Below are 22,183 nucleotides of genomic sequence, written 5' to 3' on the forward strand. Positions count from 1 at the left end.
AAGAGGTTAAAAAGTTTCCTTCCTTCTGTGTCTTTTACAAAGTAGAAATGATGAAAGTTAAAGTTCCTCTGAAATTCTTTCTACACATCTAGGAGCAAACTCTGGTTGTCAAACATAAAAGGAAGGAGGGAAGATAGAAAGAAAAATAAATTTTATAAGGGAAAAAAGAGGAGGATGACAATCAGAAACCAGGGCATCCCTTAATAAGAAGCAAATACTTTCTTGCTTATTGACAAAGATCAATTAATCCCCTACAAGACAAAACTAACCCCTGCTTTAATCACACTATCTGATTATATTAAAAGCTCAGTTTTAAAGGAACCAACAAACAGAATCTGGAATCCTAAAAAATTATAGCTCCCAAACAGTACCCAGGGACCCCATTTTCTATCTTCTCTTTTGATTTCTCCAAACTTCAAAATCTGGTAAGAAAAATGTAGTTGCTAAGACCTTTTCAAATTTCTGTTCTCTGGAAAGTGACTTACCATATAAACCTGTTCATACTGTAAAAAACTTTATATGGAAGCATCCAATTCTCTAAGCTTCACTAGTGACCTAAAATTGGGTCCACATGGCCTACTTGCCTCCATTTCCCCCCAAAGCAACCTGTATTTAGAGAATGGGGATATGTAACAGTTATCTGACTCAAATGTTCCACACACATCCTTCTTCAATACACATACACACACACACACATACACACACACACACACACACACACACACACTTTTCTGGGGATGGTATCAAAACACGAAAGCATCAGGCATTTAAAAAAATCTCAGTTAGTGCTACATGTGAGAAGATGTAAAATCTTCTCAACTTTTACATATCTGCAATAGCAATACAACAGAACTAAACTGCCAAGGAAAACTGGGTTTGGGAGAAGAAATTAGCCCTTGAAGTCATCCTGTGAAATATCCAGCTAAGAACAAAAATTTTATCTTTGCACATCCAACCCAGGGCTAAACTGGAGATTATTAAATTATGTCTACATGCTACATACTAAATACCTAGTACATGTTTTTTTTCAAACTTCATGAAAAAGAAAAATTACCTGAAAAAGTAGCATGAGAAATATGTGAATTTCATGTAATTATAAGAAATCTCCACCCTTCAGTCTTGCCTTATTTTAATTAGGCGTGTTTGCTCATTGTTCAAATGTCAAAGTAGAATAAAAGAGTTCTGTGCTAATTATTTACATAATATTTTCCTTTGGTCCCCAGAACAGTACTCAGAGGGGAGAACTGGTTGGTGATACCATGAAGGTAGAGAAAATGAAATCACACAGGTCACTTATAACTCTCACTCTAAATACCCTAACACTGCTCCCCGTCCTCAGAATCTGAAGTTTCCCATCAAACTATGAGACGAGTTCCAATTAAATCGTTCAGAAAGAAAAGAGGACTGCATAAAGAAGGAATGCCTCCAAAAACATAAGAATAGTGACACTATATAAAGGCATGCTTGAGAAATGGCCTAGGTAGCTTTCTCTGACATGAAAGTCTCAATGATTACAACCAATTCCCTATCCCAGTTGAATTACCCCAGAAACAGTATACCATCAATTGTCAGTACTGATAAAAAATCAGATTTATTTAGATGAGATTTTAAGTTGGGGGGAGGGAGGGGAATCATTCACAGACTCTTGTAAATTTGTGCTAATCTGGACCTTTCCGTTAGTTTTTGTTTTTAACACAATCCCTGACCACTACAAATGATTCAGTAAAACGTGGGAACTCACCAACACAAGAGCTTTATTTAGAGACTAATAATTTTCTCCATAAAAACAGAGACCTCTAACAAAAGAATATATACTGTGAAGCTGGTCACAGTCTTCCTGGGCAGCTTTCTTGAGCACTGCAGACCACTGTCAGAAATAAGCCCTGAATCCTACTGCTGCTCGAAACCACTCCACTGTAAATAAACGTGGGGTTCCACAGTCCTCACCTGTGTAAGTGCAGAACACTCCACATACTTGACAGCCTTCAGGTCACGGGCCAGTTTTTCAGCAGTCTCTGGGGTGATAGGCTTCTGTTTATTCTTGGCAAGTTTCTCAATAGTAGAGGGGTCATCTCTGAGATCAATCTGGGTCCCAACAAGCAAGAAAGGAGTCTTTGGACAGTGGTGAGTTATCTCAGGCACCCACTAGAGAAAAGATATTTTAAAAAATACACCTGCATTAATCCACAAGCCTCCAAAGCTATTTACAATCAACAGAAGTTCTATGACAACCTTTTTTTTCAGGGCAAGAATATCTGACTAACTCACCTTTTCTTTCACATTTTCGAATGAGGATGGAGAGACCACTGAAAAACAGACTAGAAATACATCTGTTTGTGGATAACTCAGCGGTCGTAATCTGTCATAATCCTCTTGCCCTAAGGGGAAAAAAAACTGGAGAAATCAGCAACTGAATCTTGGTGCCCTCATAGCATTAAAATCACAAATCAGTCAACAGATTAAGCATGCAGCGAACAGCACACTTATCATTAATAAGAAGGCAACTTATTTAACAAAATATATGGCTTTGTAATAGAATATTTGAGCAATATTCTCACTCAGCTAATTCTAGTTAAAAGGTACAAACTATCAGTTATAAAATAAATAAGTCACAAGGATGTAATGTACAGCACAGGGAATACAGTCAATAATATTATAATAACTTTGTATGATGTGTAATATATAAAAATATCAAATAACTGTTATACAGCTGAAACTAATATAATATTGTAAGTCAACTACACATCAGTAAAGAAAAGCAAAACCAAAAAAAAATTTCAGGTCCTTAGAACAGCAATGAATTTGTTATGTATTAATTATTTGCTTTGTTACTGATTTGTAGTTTTCAATCTTTGTGTCTACGAGCAACCAAACAATAATGTAACAAAAATAAACTGTTGCTACAGAAATAATTAAAAATCAAATCTACTCAGATCTGATTAAGAAACAATCACAGTGAAACTATCTAAGGGAAGAAAAATCTCAATGAAACCCAGCTGACAAAATCCACTGCCCATGACTACCAAAGCAGGTTCACATGTTTAGTTAATGTGTACATGTAAGACCACTACCTGAAACTGAAAACACATAGAGAAAAATTCAACAAGAATCAATGGATGCTAAATCAATATGGAGGAAACTCTGGTGAAAAGGAGAATATTTGTATGGTCTTAAAGATTATTAATAAACCACAAGGGGAAGAACATAACTACACTGTGAAGAAACAACATCACCTTGACTGAGTGATCTAGACTGCCACCACCAATGAGTGGCAGATGAGTATCTAACGCCACTACATTTATATCCTGAGAAAGACATCACTAAGGTAGTATTCCAACCAAAATAGCATAACTTGTATCTAATCATGAGGAAACAGACCAAACCCAAAATGAAGAACATTTTTATAAGGGGAGGAGGGAGAGAGGATTCCTGGGCCTGTATTCAATAAAAACATCATGAAAGACCAAAAAAAAAGGGGGGGGGGCAGGAGGGCTGAAGAACTGATCCAAATTATAAGAAACTAAAGAGACATGACAATTAAATGCAATACATGGTCCTATGCTAAAAGCAGAAAAAACTGGACTTGGATCAACTGATAAAACTGGAATATAGATGTTAGATAAGAGTATGGTATCAATGCTAAATTACCTTAAGTTGATTACCATTATACAAAAATGTCTCTGCTCTTAGGAAATACATACTTATTCAAGGCTAAATGGCAACTTACTCTCAAATAGTTCAGGGGGAAAAATTATGTATAAATATGTTGGAAGAGAAAAATACAGCAAATAGGGTAAAACATTAACAACTGGTAAATGTGGTTAAAGGATGTATGTGGGCTCCTGATACTATTTTTGCAACCGTTCTGTAGGTTTGAAATTATTTCCAGATAAAAAGTGTTTTAAAATATCCATACATATTTCCAAAACTGTGAAGGGAAGGGAAGAGTCACAGAGGAAGGATTTAACAGTCCAATTTCAAAACTGAGCTACAACAATCCTATGTATTAAAGAATAGCCCTAAAAAACAAACAAACAAACAGAAAAAAAACAAAAAGGGAATTCCCTGGTGGTCCAGTGGTTGGGACGCTGCACTTTCACTGCAGATGGCACAGGTTCAATCCCTGGTAAGGGAACTAGGATCCCACATGTCGCAAAGCCAAAAAATAACCAAAAAACAAACAAAAGAATAGGTAAGTAATTAATGACACTGAACCGTATGCTAAAAATGGTTAAAATGGTAAATTTTATGTTATATTATTTTACCACAATAAAAAAAAAACTTTAAGGGGAAAAAAGGAAAGTTAAATATTTTGTATGCCAGTGATTTTGTTTTGTTTTGTTTTTGCCAGCATTGAGAGAGAATACAAGAATTTAGGGTAGCTATCAAAACATGATAATTAAAGATGTCATTCTTATTACCACTTAAATAATACATCATAAGTAGACAATAAAGGTACTGTCAGGATAATACTCTATGGAAAGTGAATAAAGGTTGAAGGAGAAGTCCAAACAGCAGATATTACAAAACAATAAAACCACCATCAGTACCTCTAGCATTTACTGAATACTTACTATAGCAATATGCTAGGGTTAGAATCAAAGGAATTCAAAGGTATGCACTAAGATGTGTAATTCTCACTTCTTAAATTATTAATATAATGTACAACTGTAGACATAGAAGGGATTTGGAAAGGAAAGAATGGGGAAAACAAAATCAGCCAAACTCTTAACAATTGTCTCAAACTGCCTGAGCTCTAACGCTAGCTGGAGCTTTGAGGCATCACAACCAAAGTTCCAATAAAACAACAAAACAAAAAGTAAATATAGAAAATAAGACAACAAAACAGTTAACCAAGCTGTGTAAAAAGTACAGACGTTCACACACCTTTTCTTAGCCCTAGACCCTATTCAAATGGAATATATTTCACAAAAATTAAGTCTGGCATACTAGAAAAGGCTTCATTTTTAGTCATTCAGCCCCTGCAACAAAAGCAGATCCAAGTCTGTATTCCTGAGCACCACTAGGGGCATCTAAATAAATGCCCAATGTTTTACATGCAACCAACCTTCTATTCAGATGGACTGGTGACAGAAAACAAATACAGTCATTCTCTTTTTTTTTTTTTTTTTGCAGTACGGGGGCCTCTCACCGTTGTGGCCTCTCCCATTGCGGAGCACAGGCTCCGGACGCGCAGGCTCAGCGGCCATGGCTCACGGGCCCAGTCGCTCCGCGGCATGTTGGATCTTCCCGGACCGGGGCATGAACCCGCGTCCCCTGCATCGGCAGGCGGACTCTCAACCACTGCGCCACCAGGGAAGCCCAAGCCATTCTTTCTTAACACTAGATCCAAAGCTGTACTGGTCTGTCCATTTACTTGCAATGAACAAGCCCTCAAAGCTATAAATCTTTTCCTTTCCCAAGGAGAAAAGAATTAAAATTGTTCGATAAACAAAAAGTAGGCTACCTTACATCTACATTTGCTACAATTGCTACATTTAAGGAAACAATGAGTACGATCCCTTAGATGAGCAAGATTCTTCAATATCCAAGCATAATTTATCCAGCTAAAATCTATCCTCTAAGTATGAGGCAGCACTATCAGTTAACATACTTTAAGGTACACAACATGATCAAGAAAATTTCACTCTACTGCGTAAGACAGGTTTTGACTACAAGTCTTAAATTATATCTACTCTAACAGTACACCAGCTCATCACTTAACTTCTAATACTTGACAAAAAGCAAGGATACATCTCATGAGTTGCTGGTTTTTTTCTTCCTCACAATCTCATATTCAGAATTTGAATTCAAGAGGAACTAAGTCAGTTTGAACTGAGGGCTCTGGTCCATATGAAAAATCTGAAGTGATCTCATGGTATGAAAAATAAGAATACTGCTAAAAAACAACACTTTCAGAGAATTCCAGTAGGACATTATAAAGCCAAGAAGACAAATTAAACATTTCACAAAATTTACCGCTACAAATTAAAACCTAAACATTTTTTCTACAACCAAGTACTCAAAATTTAATGGCACTTAGTGATCCCTGCTTCCTCTGTGCTATGGAGCTTACTCCTAAATAATTCCGTACCTTTTATATCATAAAAGAAAAAGAAAAAAAATCCAAAAATAAATGAGGACACTCTGGAACCTGATTCCTACCATGTTATGTATAACATCTGTAAAAATCTATACTATTGCATGTTAATGCAGAATTTACTGAAGATTCAAATCTTAGTCGTAACGCCTTTGGAAGGTTCTACAGTAGCACTAAACTAGAGACCAAAGCAGCTATAAATATCTCTATGGAGAGCGTTGTCATTCCTGATAATGTAATTGATCAGTAACTGTAGAAGGTTGCCAGATACTAGAAAACACCTCAATGAAAGGAGTTTATTTTTAAAAAACACAACAAACAAAAAACAGAATCAGCTAAACCAGGTCAAAGTGCACCACTATGACTTGTTCTGAATATTATTCTTCTGCTAAGAAAGAGAATAATATTAGCTGTACACCAAACACATTCCAGTCCCTGTGCTGGGTTTTTTTTAATAGTAAAGTGTGTGAATCATAAATACACAGCTCCTGAGTTTTTACATATGTATACACTTTATGAAACTATCACTGAATCTTCACAACACCTCTAAAAGGAAAATATTTTAAACATTTTACATATCAAGGTAATTAAGCCCCACACAGTTAAGCAACTTGTCAACTATCTAGCTAACTGCTCTATCTAGCATCAAAGTCCAACCTTTCTCTTGTTTATTACCATGGTAAGCCCGGAATGATTGCCTGTGATTACAATGATTAAAATTTAAAAATGAAGCTAGCTTTTGAAAATTGAACCTAAGAAAACAATTAAGACTATATATAAATAAATGAGAATGGGGAAAAACAAATTTAATGTAAACATAAATGAACCCAACTGTATTACAAATAACATAGCCACACTTTGGGTGGGGGGGGGGATAACAAATCCAAGTAATTTTTGAACAAGGAACTGTGTATGCTATTAGACCAAAGAAAAAAATTACCGCAAACAAATCTTGAACTCTTCTTACATATTTGCTTTTCACAGTGGTATGGTATAGCAATTCCGAAACTATTTTGTGTGTATTGCAGGACTGAAAACAGGTACATCTTTTGGGGAACCTAGCTTCTAACTATAGAAGAAATGGAGATGAAAATATGGAATTGATGAAGGCAAAGAAGACTGCCTGAGTTGGACTAAATTGGAGGTATCAACAAAAACTCATTATCCAGAATAAACGTGTTAATATTTTCTTCCCTAGTTGAATGAATGATATTCAGGACAAGTCACTGTGGTGCAGAACAAGTCGCTAGCATGTTACAGCTGTTTTGCTGTCTTATCTCTGTCCAGACCTCTACAGCAATGAGCATATCTAGCACCTAGATTCCCATTTTGCAACAACTGTAGGAAAAATTGATTCAGGCAAGAATTGTCAATGGTTATTAAATCTAGAGGGGGTGCTATTTAATGACAACAGAATATTTACACCATTTTAATATATCTCCTCACAAATTAATTATTAATTATAAAAGGAAAAATTCTAAATTCTAAACATATAGTAGGAAAACTGGACAACACCTTAATCAAGTGATCAAAATTACTTTTACCAAAAGGTGATACCCTGAGATGGACGTAACATTACTGATCTGGTATTCTAACCAAATATGCAATATCCTGAATCTACTCATGAGGAAATGGACAACCTCAAACTGAGAAACATTCTGTAAAATAAGTGGCCTGTTTCCTTAAAAAAATGCCAATACCATAAAAGGCTGAGGTTCCATACTAAAGGATACTAACCAAAGAGAGTGACAACTACATGCAATGTGTGATCCTAGGTCAGAACCTATACAAGAAAAATTGCTCTAAGGGACAATATTAGGACAATTGACAAAATTAGAGAGTTGACTACAGGTTAAAGTTTAAAATGTTATATATAATGTCAAATTTCCTAAATTTGGTAAGTGCACTATAAGAGAATATCCTTGCTCTTAAGAAATATACAGTGAAGCATTAAGGAACAAAAGGGCATGATGTATGCAACCTAACTCTCAAATGGCGTAGAAATAAAAGCAATATGCATATAGAGCTGGAGAATGTCACAAAGATTAAGAATTGGTGAATCTGGTAAGGAGTTCTTTGTATTAGCAACTTTTCTGTAAGCCTGAAGTTAAATCAAGACAAAAAGTGACAAAAAAGAATGTGTGTCCAAATACTAAAATGTTTCTGTAGTAAAGATCATAATATGAAAGAAAACTGCAAACAGACCCCTATATTAACAAAAGAAGTTAAACAAATTGTGGTGTGAACTGCCACACAACGGACTACTGTGGAACCATGAAGACTATGACACACAAGTACAACACTGAGAGGTATCACCATGCTTTTCTTTTAAGAGATAAAGTCAGGTACAGAGAGAAGAATATCCTTTTTTTTCCTATGCATAAATACAATGAATGTATAGGAAGAGCTCTGTTTAGGACATATGCTAAGATGTGATTGTCTCTGGATATAGATGCTTTTTCATTTTCTCCTTTAGCTTATCTATATTTTGATTTTCCTGTAATAAGCAAAACCTGTAATCTCTATAATAAAGAATAATATTTTTAATTTTGACATAGAAAGGAATTGGTGGTGGAATTGGAATTATTCAATATGAAAAAGAGCCTATGATAAACATATTGTGAAAAAATTTAAGTATAGAACTATATACACAATAGTAAAACATATGAAAAAAATAAATAAATAACTGTGGAAACTCATTAAACAAGAATTTGGGGGACTTCCCTGGTGGTCCAGAGGCTAAGACTGTGCTCCCAATGCAGGGGGCCCGGGTTTGATCCCTGGTCAGGGAACTAGATCCCACGTGCTGCAACTAAGAGTTCGCATGCCTCAACTAAAAAGACCCCGCGAGTCACAACTAAGACCCAGCGCAGCCAAATAAATTAAAAAATATTAAAAAAAAACAAAACAGAATTTGGTGTTGTGACCACAGGGGCAGAAATAAAGCTATGAAACAGAGGGAGAGTCCTATCTCTGGTCTTAAGCGATATTATTTTAATATATCTATAAGAGTTTCAGCCAAAGACAGGAATAGTATAAAAAGAATTCAAAATGACTATATTCAATATCTTGTAATAACCTATAATGGAAAAGAATCTGAAAAAGAAAAACATATATATATATATATATATATATATATATATATAAAAAACTGAATCACTTTGCAGTACACCTGATATTAACACAACATTGTAAATTAATTATACTTCAATTTTAAAAAGGTTTTAGAAAAGAATAAATTAAAGAATTCAAAATAAAATAACACAATCAACAGGTTAAAAGTAACCAAAGAGTTAAAGAAAGTCAGAGGCTATCTCAGTGGGGATGAAAGCTTTAGCAGAAAGAAAATTGAGTTAATGGCATGACTCGAACCAGGACTCTGAGATTAAGGCCTTTGGAGAAAGACACAGAGTCTCCTTGTAGGTATGTCAAAGATAGGAGACTCAATCTGGATGCCTACAGTCCCAGGTCTCCAGTGCCTGTCAAAAAAGATCTCTGGCTTATAGTGACCTTAACCAGTTGAGGTGAAAACTCCCCAATTTGCCTGGTATAGTAAAATAATTTCCTTAGTAAATGGCCTTTAACCCCTAGAAAGATTCAGAATCTAATAAAGAGATGAAATAAATCAACATTATTATTGTTAATTTTCAGTTACATTTAAGAATAACCTATTCTTATTTAACACTCAGTGTCTATAATATTTAAAACAATCACCATGGGACTTTGCTCGTGGCACAATGGTTAAGAATCCGCCTGTCAATGCAAGGGACATGGGTTTGAGCCCTGGTCCAGGAAGATTCCACATGTCGCGGAGCAACTAAGGCCATGCGCCACAACTACTGAGCCTGTGCTCTAGAGCCCATGAGCCACAACTACTGAGCCTGCATGCCACAACTACTGAAGCCTGCTTGCCCAGAGCCCATACTCCACAATAAGAGAAGCCACTGCAATGAGAAGCCCGCGCACAGCAACGAAGAGTAGCCCCCACTCGCCGCAACTAGAGAGAGCCTGCACGCAGCAACGAAGACCCAACGCAGCCATAAATAAATAAATAAATAAATTTATTTTTTAAAAAACTATCACCATGTTAAAGAACATGATAGATTAGTTTTCTGATTCCAATTTAAACTGTGTAATTGAGTAACTGATCTTGAGGTTTTTTTGTTGAAAATGTTAAGAATTTTATGAAAGTTGTAAATAATACTGTTTAAGATAAATTAAAACAAATACAGAAGATCGTAAATTATCAGGTTTATTAAAGTTACATATGTAAAAACTTGGAAATGTTTCACTTGTCAGGTCAAGCAAACTGAATTGCTCAAAACAGAAAAGTAAATACATTAAGTTTATAAATGCAATCTAAAGTGCTAGAAGAAATTTAACAGTTGTAAATGAGGCTGACTGGGATTAAAGTCTGACCAATCCAAGTTAAATAAACCAATATTAATCAAAGGACCCTAGGCCACCTTGAGAACAATCTGTCAAAACTGACTGTTTTAATAAAAGATTTAATAAGTGTGCAACTAAACTTAAAGGCTTACCCACTCCCAACCTAAGACTATACAAAGACCTGCATACAAATGTTCATAGCACCATTATCCATCATAGCTTAAAATTAGAACCCAAACAACCAGCAACTCGTAAATGGATAAAACAAACTGTGCTATATTCATAGACTGGAATACAACTCAACAATAAAAAGAAACAAACTACTGATACACATAACACAGACAAATCTCAAACAAATTATGCTAAGTGAAAGAAGTAAAACACAAAAGGCTACAGACTCTATGGTTCCACTGATATGAAATTCTAGAAAAGCAAAATCATAGTGACAGAAAGCAGATATGTGGTTGCCTAGGGCCAGGTCAAGGGAAGGGACTGACTATAAAGGGCAAAAGGAAACTCTTTAGGATGATGTATATTGATTATGGTGGAGGTTACACAACTATATGGTCAGCAAAAATAATCAAACTGAACACTTAGAATGAGTGAATTCTATTGTATTATACTTCAATAAAGCTAAAAAATTAAACACTGATTAAACCATAAAGGTTTATAAAAATAAGCTTTGAAATTTGAAAATACAATTTTAAATTAATTTTCAACCCCAAGTAGCCATAAATTGTCTTCTCTCTGTATACAGATTGCCTCCAAGGGCACACAGAAACACAAAAAAATCCCTCACCTACCACGAAATGTAGGTCATTATCTCATTTTGTCTATCTTCCAAGTTTCCTCTAATATACCATTACCCCTAATTTTTAATTCATAAAAACTTTAAAGGCCTAAAACACCATTAGAAAGCCACTGATCTCTGGGGCTTCCCTGGTGGCACAGTGGTTAAGAATCCGCCTGCCAATGCAGGGGACACAGGTTCGAGCCCTGGCCCGGGAAGATCCCACATGCCGCGGAGCAACTAAGCCCGTGTGCCGCAACTACTGAGCCCGCATGCCTAGAGCCCATGCTCCACAACAAGAGAAGCCACCGCAATGAGCAGCCTTTGCTCGCCACAACTAGAGAAAGCCCACGCGCAGCAACGAAGATCCAACGCAGCCCAAAATAAAAATAAATAACTTTATCAAAAAAAATAAAGAAAGCCACTGGGCTCTAAACTTAACTGTTTACTATTGTCTCTCCATTTCACCCTCCCAACTGAATCTAGACAGTTCCTTAAAGTGGGCAGTATGATACACTCCATAAGAGCAGTATGTCAGCTGACAGACAGTGAGAGGGTAACTCATAAAAAGTGAAAAAGTTAGGATTCCTACATACCAAAAGGATATCTTTCTGAATTTTTCCTTTGCCTAACTGAGCTGATGACAACAGAAACAACAGAGAAAAGTCAGAAATGAAGATGTGCAGCTACTGTTAAAACAAGGAAAAAACACTGAGAAATTGGGAATACTTAAGGAAGAAAGAAATCTGTTCCTTAAATCTGAAAAGTTGACCATAAATGTCAATACTGTGAGCTAGATTATTGGTTTGCCCTCAAAATATTTTCAAATGTAGTATAAAATAACAAGCTATAGTATAATATAAGAAGCTATCTGTACATATAATATGCAGACACATATATTAAGTAAGTCTTCAAATATCAGAGTGATAGTACAGCCTGTCTAAGGTACTCTGCTCTCATCCTATTTTATCTCCTTCCACACCATCCATCCAGGGTACCCCAAATGCCTATTTGCTATTCCAGGTCTGGGACTGCTTCTCGGTCAAGCATCGACCATCATAATATTCAATCCTGCTATTAACAAAAGGCAAATGGTTTGCTAATATTCTAGTTTCCCAAATGTCCAAAATAAGACAACCACCAAGTGTTATAGTTACAGACCAAAACATTGTAAAAGACATCAAGTTTTCACCTGCAGTATCAAAAAGTCCAAGAGTATAAGGCTCTCCACCAATCATAACTGTGACTGCATAGTTGTCAAAAACCTAAAACATAAAAATATGACATTGTTAGTGTGCAAGGGGATGGTCAAAACAGGACAGGACAACTCTTAAGCTAAGACAATGTTTCTTTCCCAAGACTCAACCATCTCTTAGTCCATCTTTCTTATATGACCAACCTTGCCAACTAAGCCCTTGCATGACCTAATAGTTCTTGAAAAAAGTGGCAGGAGATGTATTCTGGGATGTCTGCTCTACCCCAGCAGCTTGGATAAAAACCCACAGAAGGCTTAGAGGTGTCACAGGAGCAGAGTCCCCTGACTATACAAGATGATCCTATTCAAGTCTGAAACTTCTGAGACAGTAGTTTAAAGTTTACCTCAATTTTCAACCTGATTTCTAAGAAATTATTTCTTCATAGACCATTTCCTTTTAATCTAGTATTAAAATCTCCTAGATCCATGATAATCTTTTTCCTTTCAGGGTTGAAGACAGGAGCAGCCTTGTTGCAAACATTCCCATTAGAGAGAAATGTAGGTTCCTTCAAGGTACTCAAGGAAAGTGTCTAAGAAACGGCTGGCAGATTATTTGTTGGGACTTCATGAATAAAACTCACGTTATTGGGTACAAATCACATGACCTAAGATATCTTCTTTGAATTGGGTATACTTAAGGATAGTATATAGGTGGGGGGGGTGTGTTTATGTACACTTAAGGATAGTGAATAGGGTATACTATTTGTAAACAGACTGTAAAACCCATTAACAAACTTAGTATATACTAATATTGGTTGTACTACGTTATTTGTGAAAATGGGAGCTAACAGTGCTAAATGAAAAAAGACCCAACACTAATTCATGGACTCCTCTGAATTAATTTACAATTGAAAAGTAAGGCTTTGCAACCAGGAGAAGGATGTTACATTTTAAGATCAGCTCTGTTTAACACTAATTTTCTGGTTCATGTTTTAGTGGGTTGTTGGGAGTTTGTTTAAATGTAAGCAAGAGTGGATTGGAAGCAAGGGCTTTGGGGGAGGTGGTAGTTAAGGGAAAGTCAGTTCCTGATAACAAGAACAAGGAAGTGTAAAGAATGTGGTTAAGCTCTCAAACCATTCAGGTTATTTTCTTAAGTCATACCTAACCCTTTTCCAGAGATCCACATACAAACACATACATAAAACACCCATAAGCCCTCCTTAAATAGAAAGCCTAGACTCAGAAACCATGTTTACAAGAAAACAACTTTAAATGGAGACTGAAACACAAATAATCTGACAGTTGCCCTCACTCAAGATCCACAAAATCGATGTAGCTCTAAAAGTCCCCTAAAAGTCCCTTTCAACCTCAGAACTTCTTTCACTTACGAATGTCCCCAAATGGGCCAACTCAAAAATACGATTTCGTATTTAAAAATATGATTTCTCCCCCTCAAAGAAACCTAATTTTTCTTCCAATAGCCTGGGCCTACCTCAATCACTTTATATGCCCTGGGACATTATAGACTTTCAATTACAATTAAACATAATTACCAAGCCTTTAATCTGTCACCCTCTCAAAAATGCTCTCATCTCTGAAGATTAACCTAAAGTAATGATACATTTTCTTCCTTTTTACTTCCAAACAATACTAGTTCCATATTAATCATACATAGGTGCTTCATAACCCACCCCTAAAAGAGCTCACTTCACAGAGGTGGTTATTGCCAGGCCAGGCCAACCCTAGCTCCTCTCTCACCACAGAATAGACATCTATGTTTAATATAATTACACCACTGGATTGGTCAACCAACCTGGGACAAACACTGGATCCCCAAACACATTCACAATGAGTGTTACTCTAAATAACTGTCTCTCTCTCTCTCTCTCTCTCACTTCAGTATCTTTGTTATTCCCATTTTCCCTCTACTCTTCCAAGGAGCCGATAAAAAGCATTTGTGGGAGAGAATCCCCAAAGGCTTCTTCTGTTGATGTACTCATAAGAAAAACAGGTCTTCTGTGCCTCTAAAAACCAGTCTGGAGCTCCATTACTGCTAGGACAACAGCTCCATAAGCTTTCCTTCTATTCCCTAAGGAGAATAAGTGGAGACACATACTACTTTCCCTGAAGTTACAAGACCCCCAAAATCATCCCAGAAGACCTCCAAGCACTGATTAATCATTGGCCAAGATATCAAAAAAAATCACCTCTTTCCAAAATGTAGGGCATACTTCTCCAAACTGAGACCACCACACTTTAGAATCTTGTCTATTGGAGTTTTCCCTCCCAGCACTTCTTGCAAACCCTTGTATCACCCCTTCTGACTTTCCACTGATTTTTCAGCTGTTTAATTTTAAAGTGTATATAATTTACCCATGAGAAGTCAAGATCTTTAAAAACAGGAAACAAAGGCAGACAACAGAAAAATTTCAGTACATAAAGTTTTCAAAAGGATATCAAATTATAATATATTTCACTAATAGATGGAAGCTTTATACTTACAGTCGGTACATACTCAGAAGGAAATTTGTTTGTTGTGTAGGATATCAGGAGACATGTTTTACCAACGGCACCATCGCCCACAACAACGCACTTAATCGTCTGCATTGCTGAAACAGTTTTGTATCCACTTTAAATATTTCAAATTTGATGATGACCTACAAAAGGATTAAAGATATTTCTGTTAATTATTTGTACTTATACATGTGTTTTTTTCCTTCAATTAGCAACAGGCTCTCTCATTCAGAGCAATAACAGAAACAGCAACCCAACTACTAGGGCTAAAAGAACCTAAAAAGAGAAATAGTGACTTGCAAATAAGAGTCAATTTTCTAAGTTTCTGATCCTTGGCTGTTTTCTTTTTTCTTTTTTAAATTTATTTATTTATTTTTGGCTGTGTTGGGTCTTCGTTTCTGTGTGAGGGCTTTCTCCAGTTGGGGCAAGTGGGGGCCACTCTTCATCACGGTGTGCGGGCCTCTCACTATCACGGCGTCTCTTGTTGCGGAGCACAGGCTCCAGACGCACAGGCTCAGTAGTTGTGGCTCACGGGCCTAGATGCTCCGCGGCATGTGGGATCTTCCCAGACCAGGGCTCGAATCCGTGTCCCCTGCATTGGCAGGCAGATTCTCAACCACTGCGCCACCAGGGAAGCCCGGTTGTTTTCGACATAAGGGTTTTTTAAAATATCAAAAGTAGCATAAAGAGCAGCATGTCTTTTTATAATGCAAGAGAAGAGGCTATTTGAAAATGAATCCCACGTAGTGTGTCAAGTTAATTTGTGCAACTTTTCCTTCAGTTGTACATGCCCACACATGTATGTGTACTAGACTGCAATACAAAGACCACTGCTTCAAAGAATGGTCCATTTACCCAATCTTAGAGCTATAGTTACTCAGGCTATAACCAATAAGCAGCAGAGCACCACCACCTCCCGTCTGTAATAGATGAGCAACATGAGGGACAGGACAACGATCAGGGTGATCCCTGGTCTCAGTTGCTCTTTTAGTGCCAAGTTGCCTAGCTACTAATTCAATATTCATGGCATGAAGAGGTCAAATCCTAGATTTTTATAATGAAAAAGTCAGATCACTCTAAAGCATTCTAACTTACAAACAGATACAATTACTTTAGCTTCTCTTACTGTAGTCCTCCATTCTAAGAAGCTATTGATTACAAATGCGCCAAGGATTTATTACATTTCAATTCTGAATGCTTGTTTTTACACTTAAACATTTCTAAAATCAGAACATATCTTTACCGAAGGTTCCTAACCCTTGTTACCAGCCATTTTCCCCCACATTTTGACATCTACGAAACTGGGATATATGACATCTTAAGAGTCAATGAAAAATTATAACAGTTTTTCTGGAAGAATAAAGAAGAAACACCACACCCTCTATACCTATATTTTAAGATAAAATCCTTTTTCAATTATAATTCTGAAGGGATTACAATTTCTTGTTAGCTAAAGCTGCCACCTTATTAAACATAAAAATGTCACAGAACCATCTAACTGTGGATTGGATGCCAGGCCTATATGCTCGTATAGTAACCTGCACAACTCTTAATCATGACTTACAAGTCTGTTAACATCTCTGTATCAGGGCTTCCTTGGTGGAACAGTGGTTAAGAATCTGCCTGTCAATGCAGAGGACACAGGTTCAAGCCCTGGTCCGGGAAGATCCTACATGCAGCGGAGCAACTAAGGCCATGCGCCACAACTACTGAGCCTGCACTCTAGAGCCCACAAGCCACAACTACTGAGCCCATGTGCCACAACTACTGAAGCCCCGCACGCCTAGAGCCCGTGCTCCGCAACAAGAGAAGCCACCACAATGAGAAGCCTGCGCACCGTAACGAAGAGTAGCCCCCGCTCGCCACAACTAGAGAAAGCCCACATGCAGCAACAAAGACCCAACGCAGCCAAAAATAAATTAATTAATTAATTTCAAAAAAAAAAAAAGAAAAAAAATCTCTGTATATACAAGTGAGTAACCTACAGGAAATATACATTCTCCTGTTCCTCATCAAAACCATCTTGACTACATTTTCCCTGTAATGCACTAGAGAAGTACTCATACTAGGTTAAGGATCTTAATCCCTAAACTAAATCAAATTACCTATCAAAATAATCACACTAAACCAAGCACTAAATTAATTCTAGAGAATTATTCTAGAAGAATGTCTTTTACTTAATAATAAAAGAAGAGAAAACAGGAATAGCTGTCTTCTCATGGTTCCTCAGTCCACCTCTGAAAAACAGGATAACATTCTGCTAAAAAACAAGGTCTTCTGTAAAATTTCTTTCCAATTCAGAGTAAAGAAAAGAAAGGTTAAGCAGAGAGAGTTCTGATCATCCTACAGAATATTTTCCAGGTGCCTAAAAATCAGTTTCAAGTTCAGTTCCTGTATCTTCTATTTCTCATGACCATTATTATGGGGCAATTTTTTTTACAAAGAGTTTAATCATAAGCACTGGACAGAAAGTAAGGTCTGATCACTGTGGCAGACACTGCTAGCGGTCTCCCAATTCTTCCTCTCTTCTTTAGTAACAGAATTTTACTGAAGCATATGGCTCTTAGTAAAGACTACATTTCCTAAATTCTTTTGCAGCTAGATGTGACCAAGTTCTGGCAAATGGGAATGGAAGCGATGGATGCAATTTTCAAGACTAGCCTTAAAAACAAGGGGAATAGTTTCTCCTATCCCGGCCTTTAGACTGGAATGCAGACATGATAATGGAAGCTGAAGCAGTCACACTGAACCAGAAGACAGAAATTACATGCTAAGGATGAGTAACACAATAGGAAGGGCCAGCCCTGTATTGCCTTCCAAGACTTTTACATGAGAAAGAAACTTCTCTTTCATTAAGCCCCTATTATTTTGGACTTCTCTGTTACAGCAGCAGAACTGAATCCTAATTACTATATTTCACGGATGCTAAGAAGACAACAATTTTTAAAATACATCCTAAATTTAGAGGTGTTAAATGTAAGAGAAAAAGTCTTAGAATCAATAAAATTATAATAATATTTGGATTTATCAAGTAACTTTACAGTAAACTTGACCACTTTTGAGACTTTGTCTTAAAAACACCTAAAATAAATGCTATTATTAAATTTTAACTGTGGTTAAAATCAATTGTCATCCCTAAATATGAAGATCCTTATCTTCAGTCTACCTATGGTATTCACTTTTAAGACTTGTAACCCATACTACCTAGCAAATACAAAATCATCAGGCCATTTATAAACTTGAAACTTCTAGTGAAGGAAGAGCTACCATTTCCTGAAAGTTTCATTAAAATTCTCTAGGAAATAAGGAAGAAGAAATTGAAAACAAAAAGTTTCCATAATTAAAGACATGAATATGACTGCCGCATGGTTAAGTCACAACTATCACAAGCTGTATTGAACGTCACAATATTGTTCTGTTTTATGTTTTGTTTTTTTGATCATGAGGCATGTGGGATCTTAGCTCCCTGACCAGGGATCGAACCTGCACCCCTTGCATTGGAAGGCAAAGTCTTAACCACTGGACCGCCAAGGAAGCCCCAAAATCTCTCTGCATTCTTAAGAGCAAAATCACTACAACTAAATGCCAAACTTTCTGAGGAAGATCTTTAAGCTTTTCCAATGAAAGATAATGGGTGACTAGAACTCTTGTGAGAGAAATGTGGTCCGCAAACAGTTTGGCAAGATCACTAACATTACTACTTTGAGAACTTTTAGAAGTCTGGATCTTTTCTGAGCAGGAGAAACAGCCCCCAAGCCAATCAGGCCCTTCTTGCATGTCCTGCTTAGTAAAGCTGGGAAGAATTTCCGAAATACAGAAACTAAATACATAACAATAATAATTTTCCTAACCCTGAAGTCAGGAAAACCCTGGGTTTTAACCTCTGCTCAGCACTTACTAGTGACCTACGCAAGTTTCTTAATCTCTTTTTGCCTCAATTTTCTCATTTGTAAAACAGAACTAATTATAATTTACACCAACACCTTGCAAAGTTATAAAGACTAAGTAATATAAAAGGACTTGGCTCCTAGCACATACTCAATATACATGAATTCCTCTACCAACTGTGCCAGTTAAGTCAATCCCACCATACCTATTTTCGTCCAGAGGATCAAAACTTGCACTGCACTTTCTTCTCTCTTTGGTGGACTATTACCCAATCAAAACTTCTCACACTTTGCACAAAGCAGGTGCACCAAAAACATAGGCTAAAATGAACTGAATATATTTGCTGCTATTTAGCTAATGACACAAAAAACAAGAAATCCACCCAAATATTTTTTCTTCACCTGAAGACTCCCGTATGATTTTTTGCTGTATTTCCTGCATTTCCCTGTATTTACAGAGCAGTCCCTAAAACCAAGCTACTTAACAGGTGTTAACAATATAATTTAGGTATTGGAATAGACCCTATCACTATCTTTAAACACCAAATTAAATGCTTTTTTAGTTTATTAATTATCACTGCCTACATGCAAACTACTGAAAATGTGACAGTTGTTAACCTAAAACAATAAAACAGACAGTTATTTTACCTTCTCCCTATTGGAGATACAAAGGTACTTCTCAGGTCTACAACTAAAGTCTAGTGGTAGGGTGTGAGAGCTCCCCCTTCTGGTCACCTGACTCCATCTTTTTTTTTTTCTGACTCCATCTTAAATGAGGTTTCTGTTTATTAATGCTCACATTGTTATTGATAATATTTTTTATAATCTCTTTTTCCTGTTAGGCTTGAATTCAGCCTCTAGATCAGCAATTCCAAAACTATCACTTCGGACAACCAGAGTCAGAATTACCTGAAATGAGTTTGTTAACAATTCAGATTCCTGGGCCCTCACCCCAAATCTAATAGATCAGAGCGCAACACTTCCTATGAAATTCTAATGCACAGTGAAGTTTGAGAACCACTGCCCTAAATGATAACAAGACAAAAAATACCAGTAACAAAAGAATCTAAACTAAAATAAACACTACTGACATTTAGATCACCTAGAAGTGAGTTTCTTAAAAGCAGAATCCAAATTATCACTGTGAGTTATCTGTATCAACCAGGCACTTTACATATTTAGTAATGAAAAACTCATGTTGTATACTGAGAGATCACGAACCAAGATACTTCAGAGGTGCTTTAAAACTGGTTCAGGACTTCCCTGATGGCACAGTGGTTGAGAGTCCGCCTGCCGATGCAGGGGACACGGGTTCGTGCCCCGGTCCAGGAAGATCCCACATTCCGCGGAGCAGCTAGGCCCGTGAGCCATGGCCGCTGAGCCTGCGCGTCCAGAGCCTGTGCTCCGCAACAGGAGAGGCCACAACAGTGACAGGCCCGCGCACCACAAAAAAAAAAAAAAAAAAAAAAACTGGTTCAACCCAAGTGTTCTCAAATAATAGTGCCAGTGGCAATACTTATATAGCACTTACTATATGCCACATACTGTTCTAAACATATTACACATATTCATACATTTCGTCCTCTCAACTCTGAGATATGTACTATACTGTCCCCATTTCACAGGTAAGAAAAGTAGGGCTCAGCGAAGTTAAGCAACCAGACCAAGATTACTGAGCCCGTAAATGGCAGAACTGGAATTTAAACCCAAACAGTCTGTCAAGGCTCTGCTCCAAAATTCTATACTATACTACTTTCTCCTAAGAAGTGACATTAATCAAAACAAATATGTTCACTAAAAATGGAGTGGCAAGTATATACCTATGACAGTTGCCAGACTGGGAAGAGGAAGGCAGAAGAAGAAGCAAGAAACAGGGGTTAAGTTCATTTCCTATTTCTTCACCCTGCAGACAACCACTCAATCTTATTGGGGAGAAGGGAAGCGAGAAGAGAGAATTTTTAAGAGTTCACTCTTCCCCTTTCTATCTATATACCCACAAATCTTCCATTTCTTATGCTTCCTCAACCGACAGTTCAGCAATCTATCAGAAACTGGTTGTGGATCCCCAGTTAAGAGCACTGGTTCAGGAGTCAGACTGGCTCTACCACTCTAGCTATGTGACCTTAGGCAAGCTGTATAACTGCTCAGTTCTCCCTTATCTCAAAAATGAAAATAGTAATACTTTTCTCATAGGGTAAGTTGATCGAATAAGAAAATATATGTAAGGAATTCAAAACAGTGCCTGGCCTCTGGTAAATGCTTAGTAAATGTTTGCACCTACTCTTAAATGAGTAAAGGCACTTTTATAATACTCATTGTCTTTACTACAAATGTAGTCAAATTTAGAGCTATCACTACAAAGGTGGTCATTTCAGAGTCAAGTTCCAATTTAATTAGGATTATTCTGCAAAGCATTTGACATGTATTATTAATAATTTCATGTACTGAAAGGTCACCAGATGACCGACAGATGGGGAGGGAGTAGGGGGCCAGGGGAGAGACTTTGTTCTTGTAATATATACAATGCCAGCTTCAACAACATGGAGGAAACTAAGCCAGACATATTTGTAATTCCTTATGTTAACTTCCTATTTAAACAACGTCAAATCACTATAACAGCAAAGAGGCTATGTAGTACCAATGTACCATTCTGCTATCCAGAGTGGCTAGAAAAGTTATTCTGCACCAATAACTAAGCACTATTTCTTTTAATAATGAAGTTCATTTGTACCAGAACTTGGAATTGGTTGGTGTTGAGCAACTTAAGGCATAAAAAATGATTCTGCCAATCATAAGGAAGATAAAATTGTGAAATAAGGTGGATCTTCCACACTCCTTCCCAATACCTATCACTCCTCCTGACAGCCACACCAAAACCGTTATCTCCTACATTCTTAAATGCTTTGGAGGTCCAAATTACCCTTTGAGAATCTCAAAACTAAAGCCCCTTTAGTTTTCTGGGGTTCTTGAGCTCTGGATTTAAAGAGGCTATGGAACTCTTAGTATCATTATTATTGGCTGGATGCCAACTAAACTCCACCAAACAATGCAATCCCTGAGGAAAAGGATTTGTATGTGGGGAAGGGAAAACGCTCCCAGCTACAGATGCCCTATCTTCCCATGCCCCACAGTTCATTCTAGACACAAGGCACAAAGAGCATATGAAAAGATCTGGGGGTTAGGTATTTGCTAATAAGCTTGTTTTGCAAAAAATGTATATTCTCAATCAGACTATTATATCCCTTATAAAAAGATGTCAAATATTAACAGTAAACAGTGTGAATAAAAGCCGCATCCAATTTTTGGTA

General features: G+C 36.9%; 1 protein-coding gene across 2 annotated transcripts in view; it reads right to left on the reverse strand.

The window, feature by feature from the left end:
* Nucleotides 1-22,183, reverse strand: part of CDC42 (cell division cycle 42) — a 46,659-nt gene that overhangs the window by 5,223 nt on the left and 19,253 nt on the right. For both annotated transcript variants that reach the window (XM_029227658.1, XM_029227659.1), the window contains exons 2-5: nt 14,977-15,131; nt 12,472-12,544; nt 2,269-2,378; nt 1,948-2,145 (exon numbers count right to left, since the gene is read on the reverse strand). In XM_029227658.1, coding sequence (XP_029083491.1) covers nt 1,948-2,145; nt 2,269-2,378; nt 12,472-12,544; nt 14,977-15,081 — 486 coding nt within the window. In that variant the 5' untranslated portion in view covers nt 15,082-15,131. The remainder of the gene's footprint in view (nt 1-1,947; nt 2,146-2,268; nt 2,379-12,471; nt 12,545-14,976; nt 15,132-22,183) is intronic.

Source organism: Monodon monoceros, unplaced genomic scaffold (assembly GCF_005190385.1).
Source record: "Monodon monoceros isolate NGI ecotype Baffin Bay Population unplaced genomic scaffold, NGI_Narwhal_1 Super_Scaffold_18, whole genome shotgun sequence".
Classification (NCBI taxonomy): Eukaryota; Metazoa; Chordata; class Mammalia; order Artiodactyla; family Monodontidae; genus Monodon; species Monodon monoceros.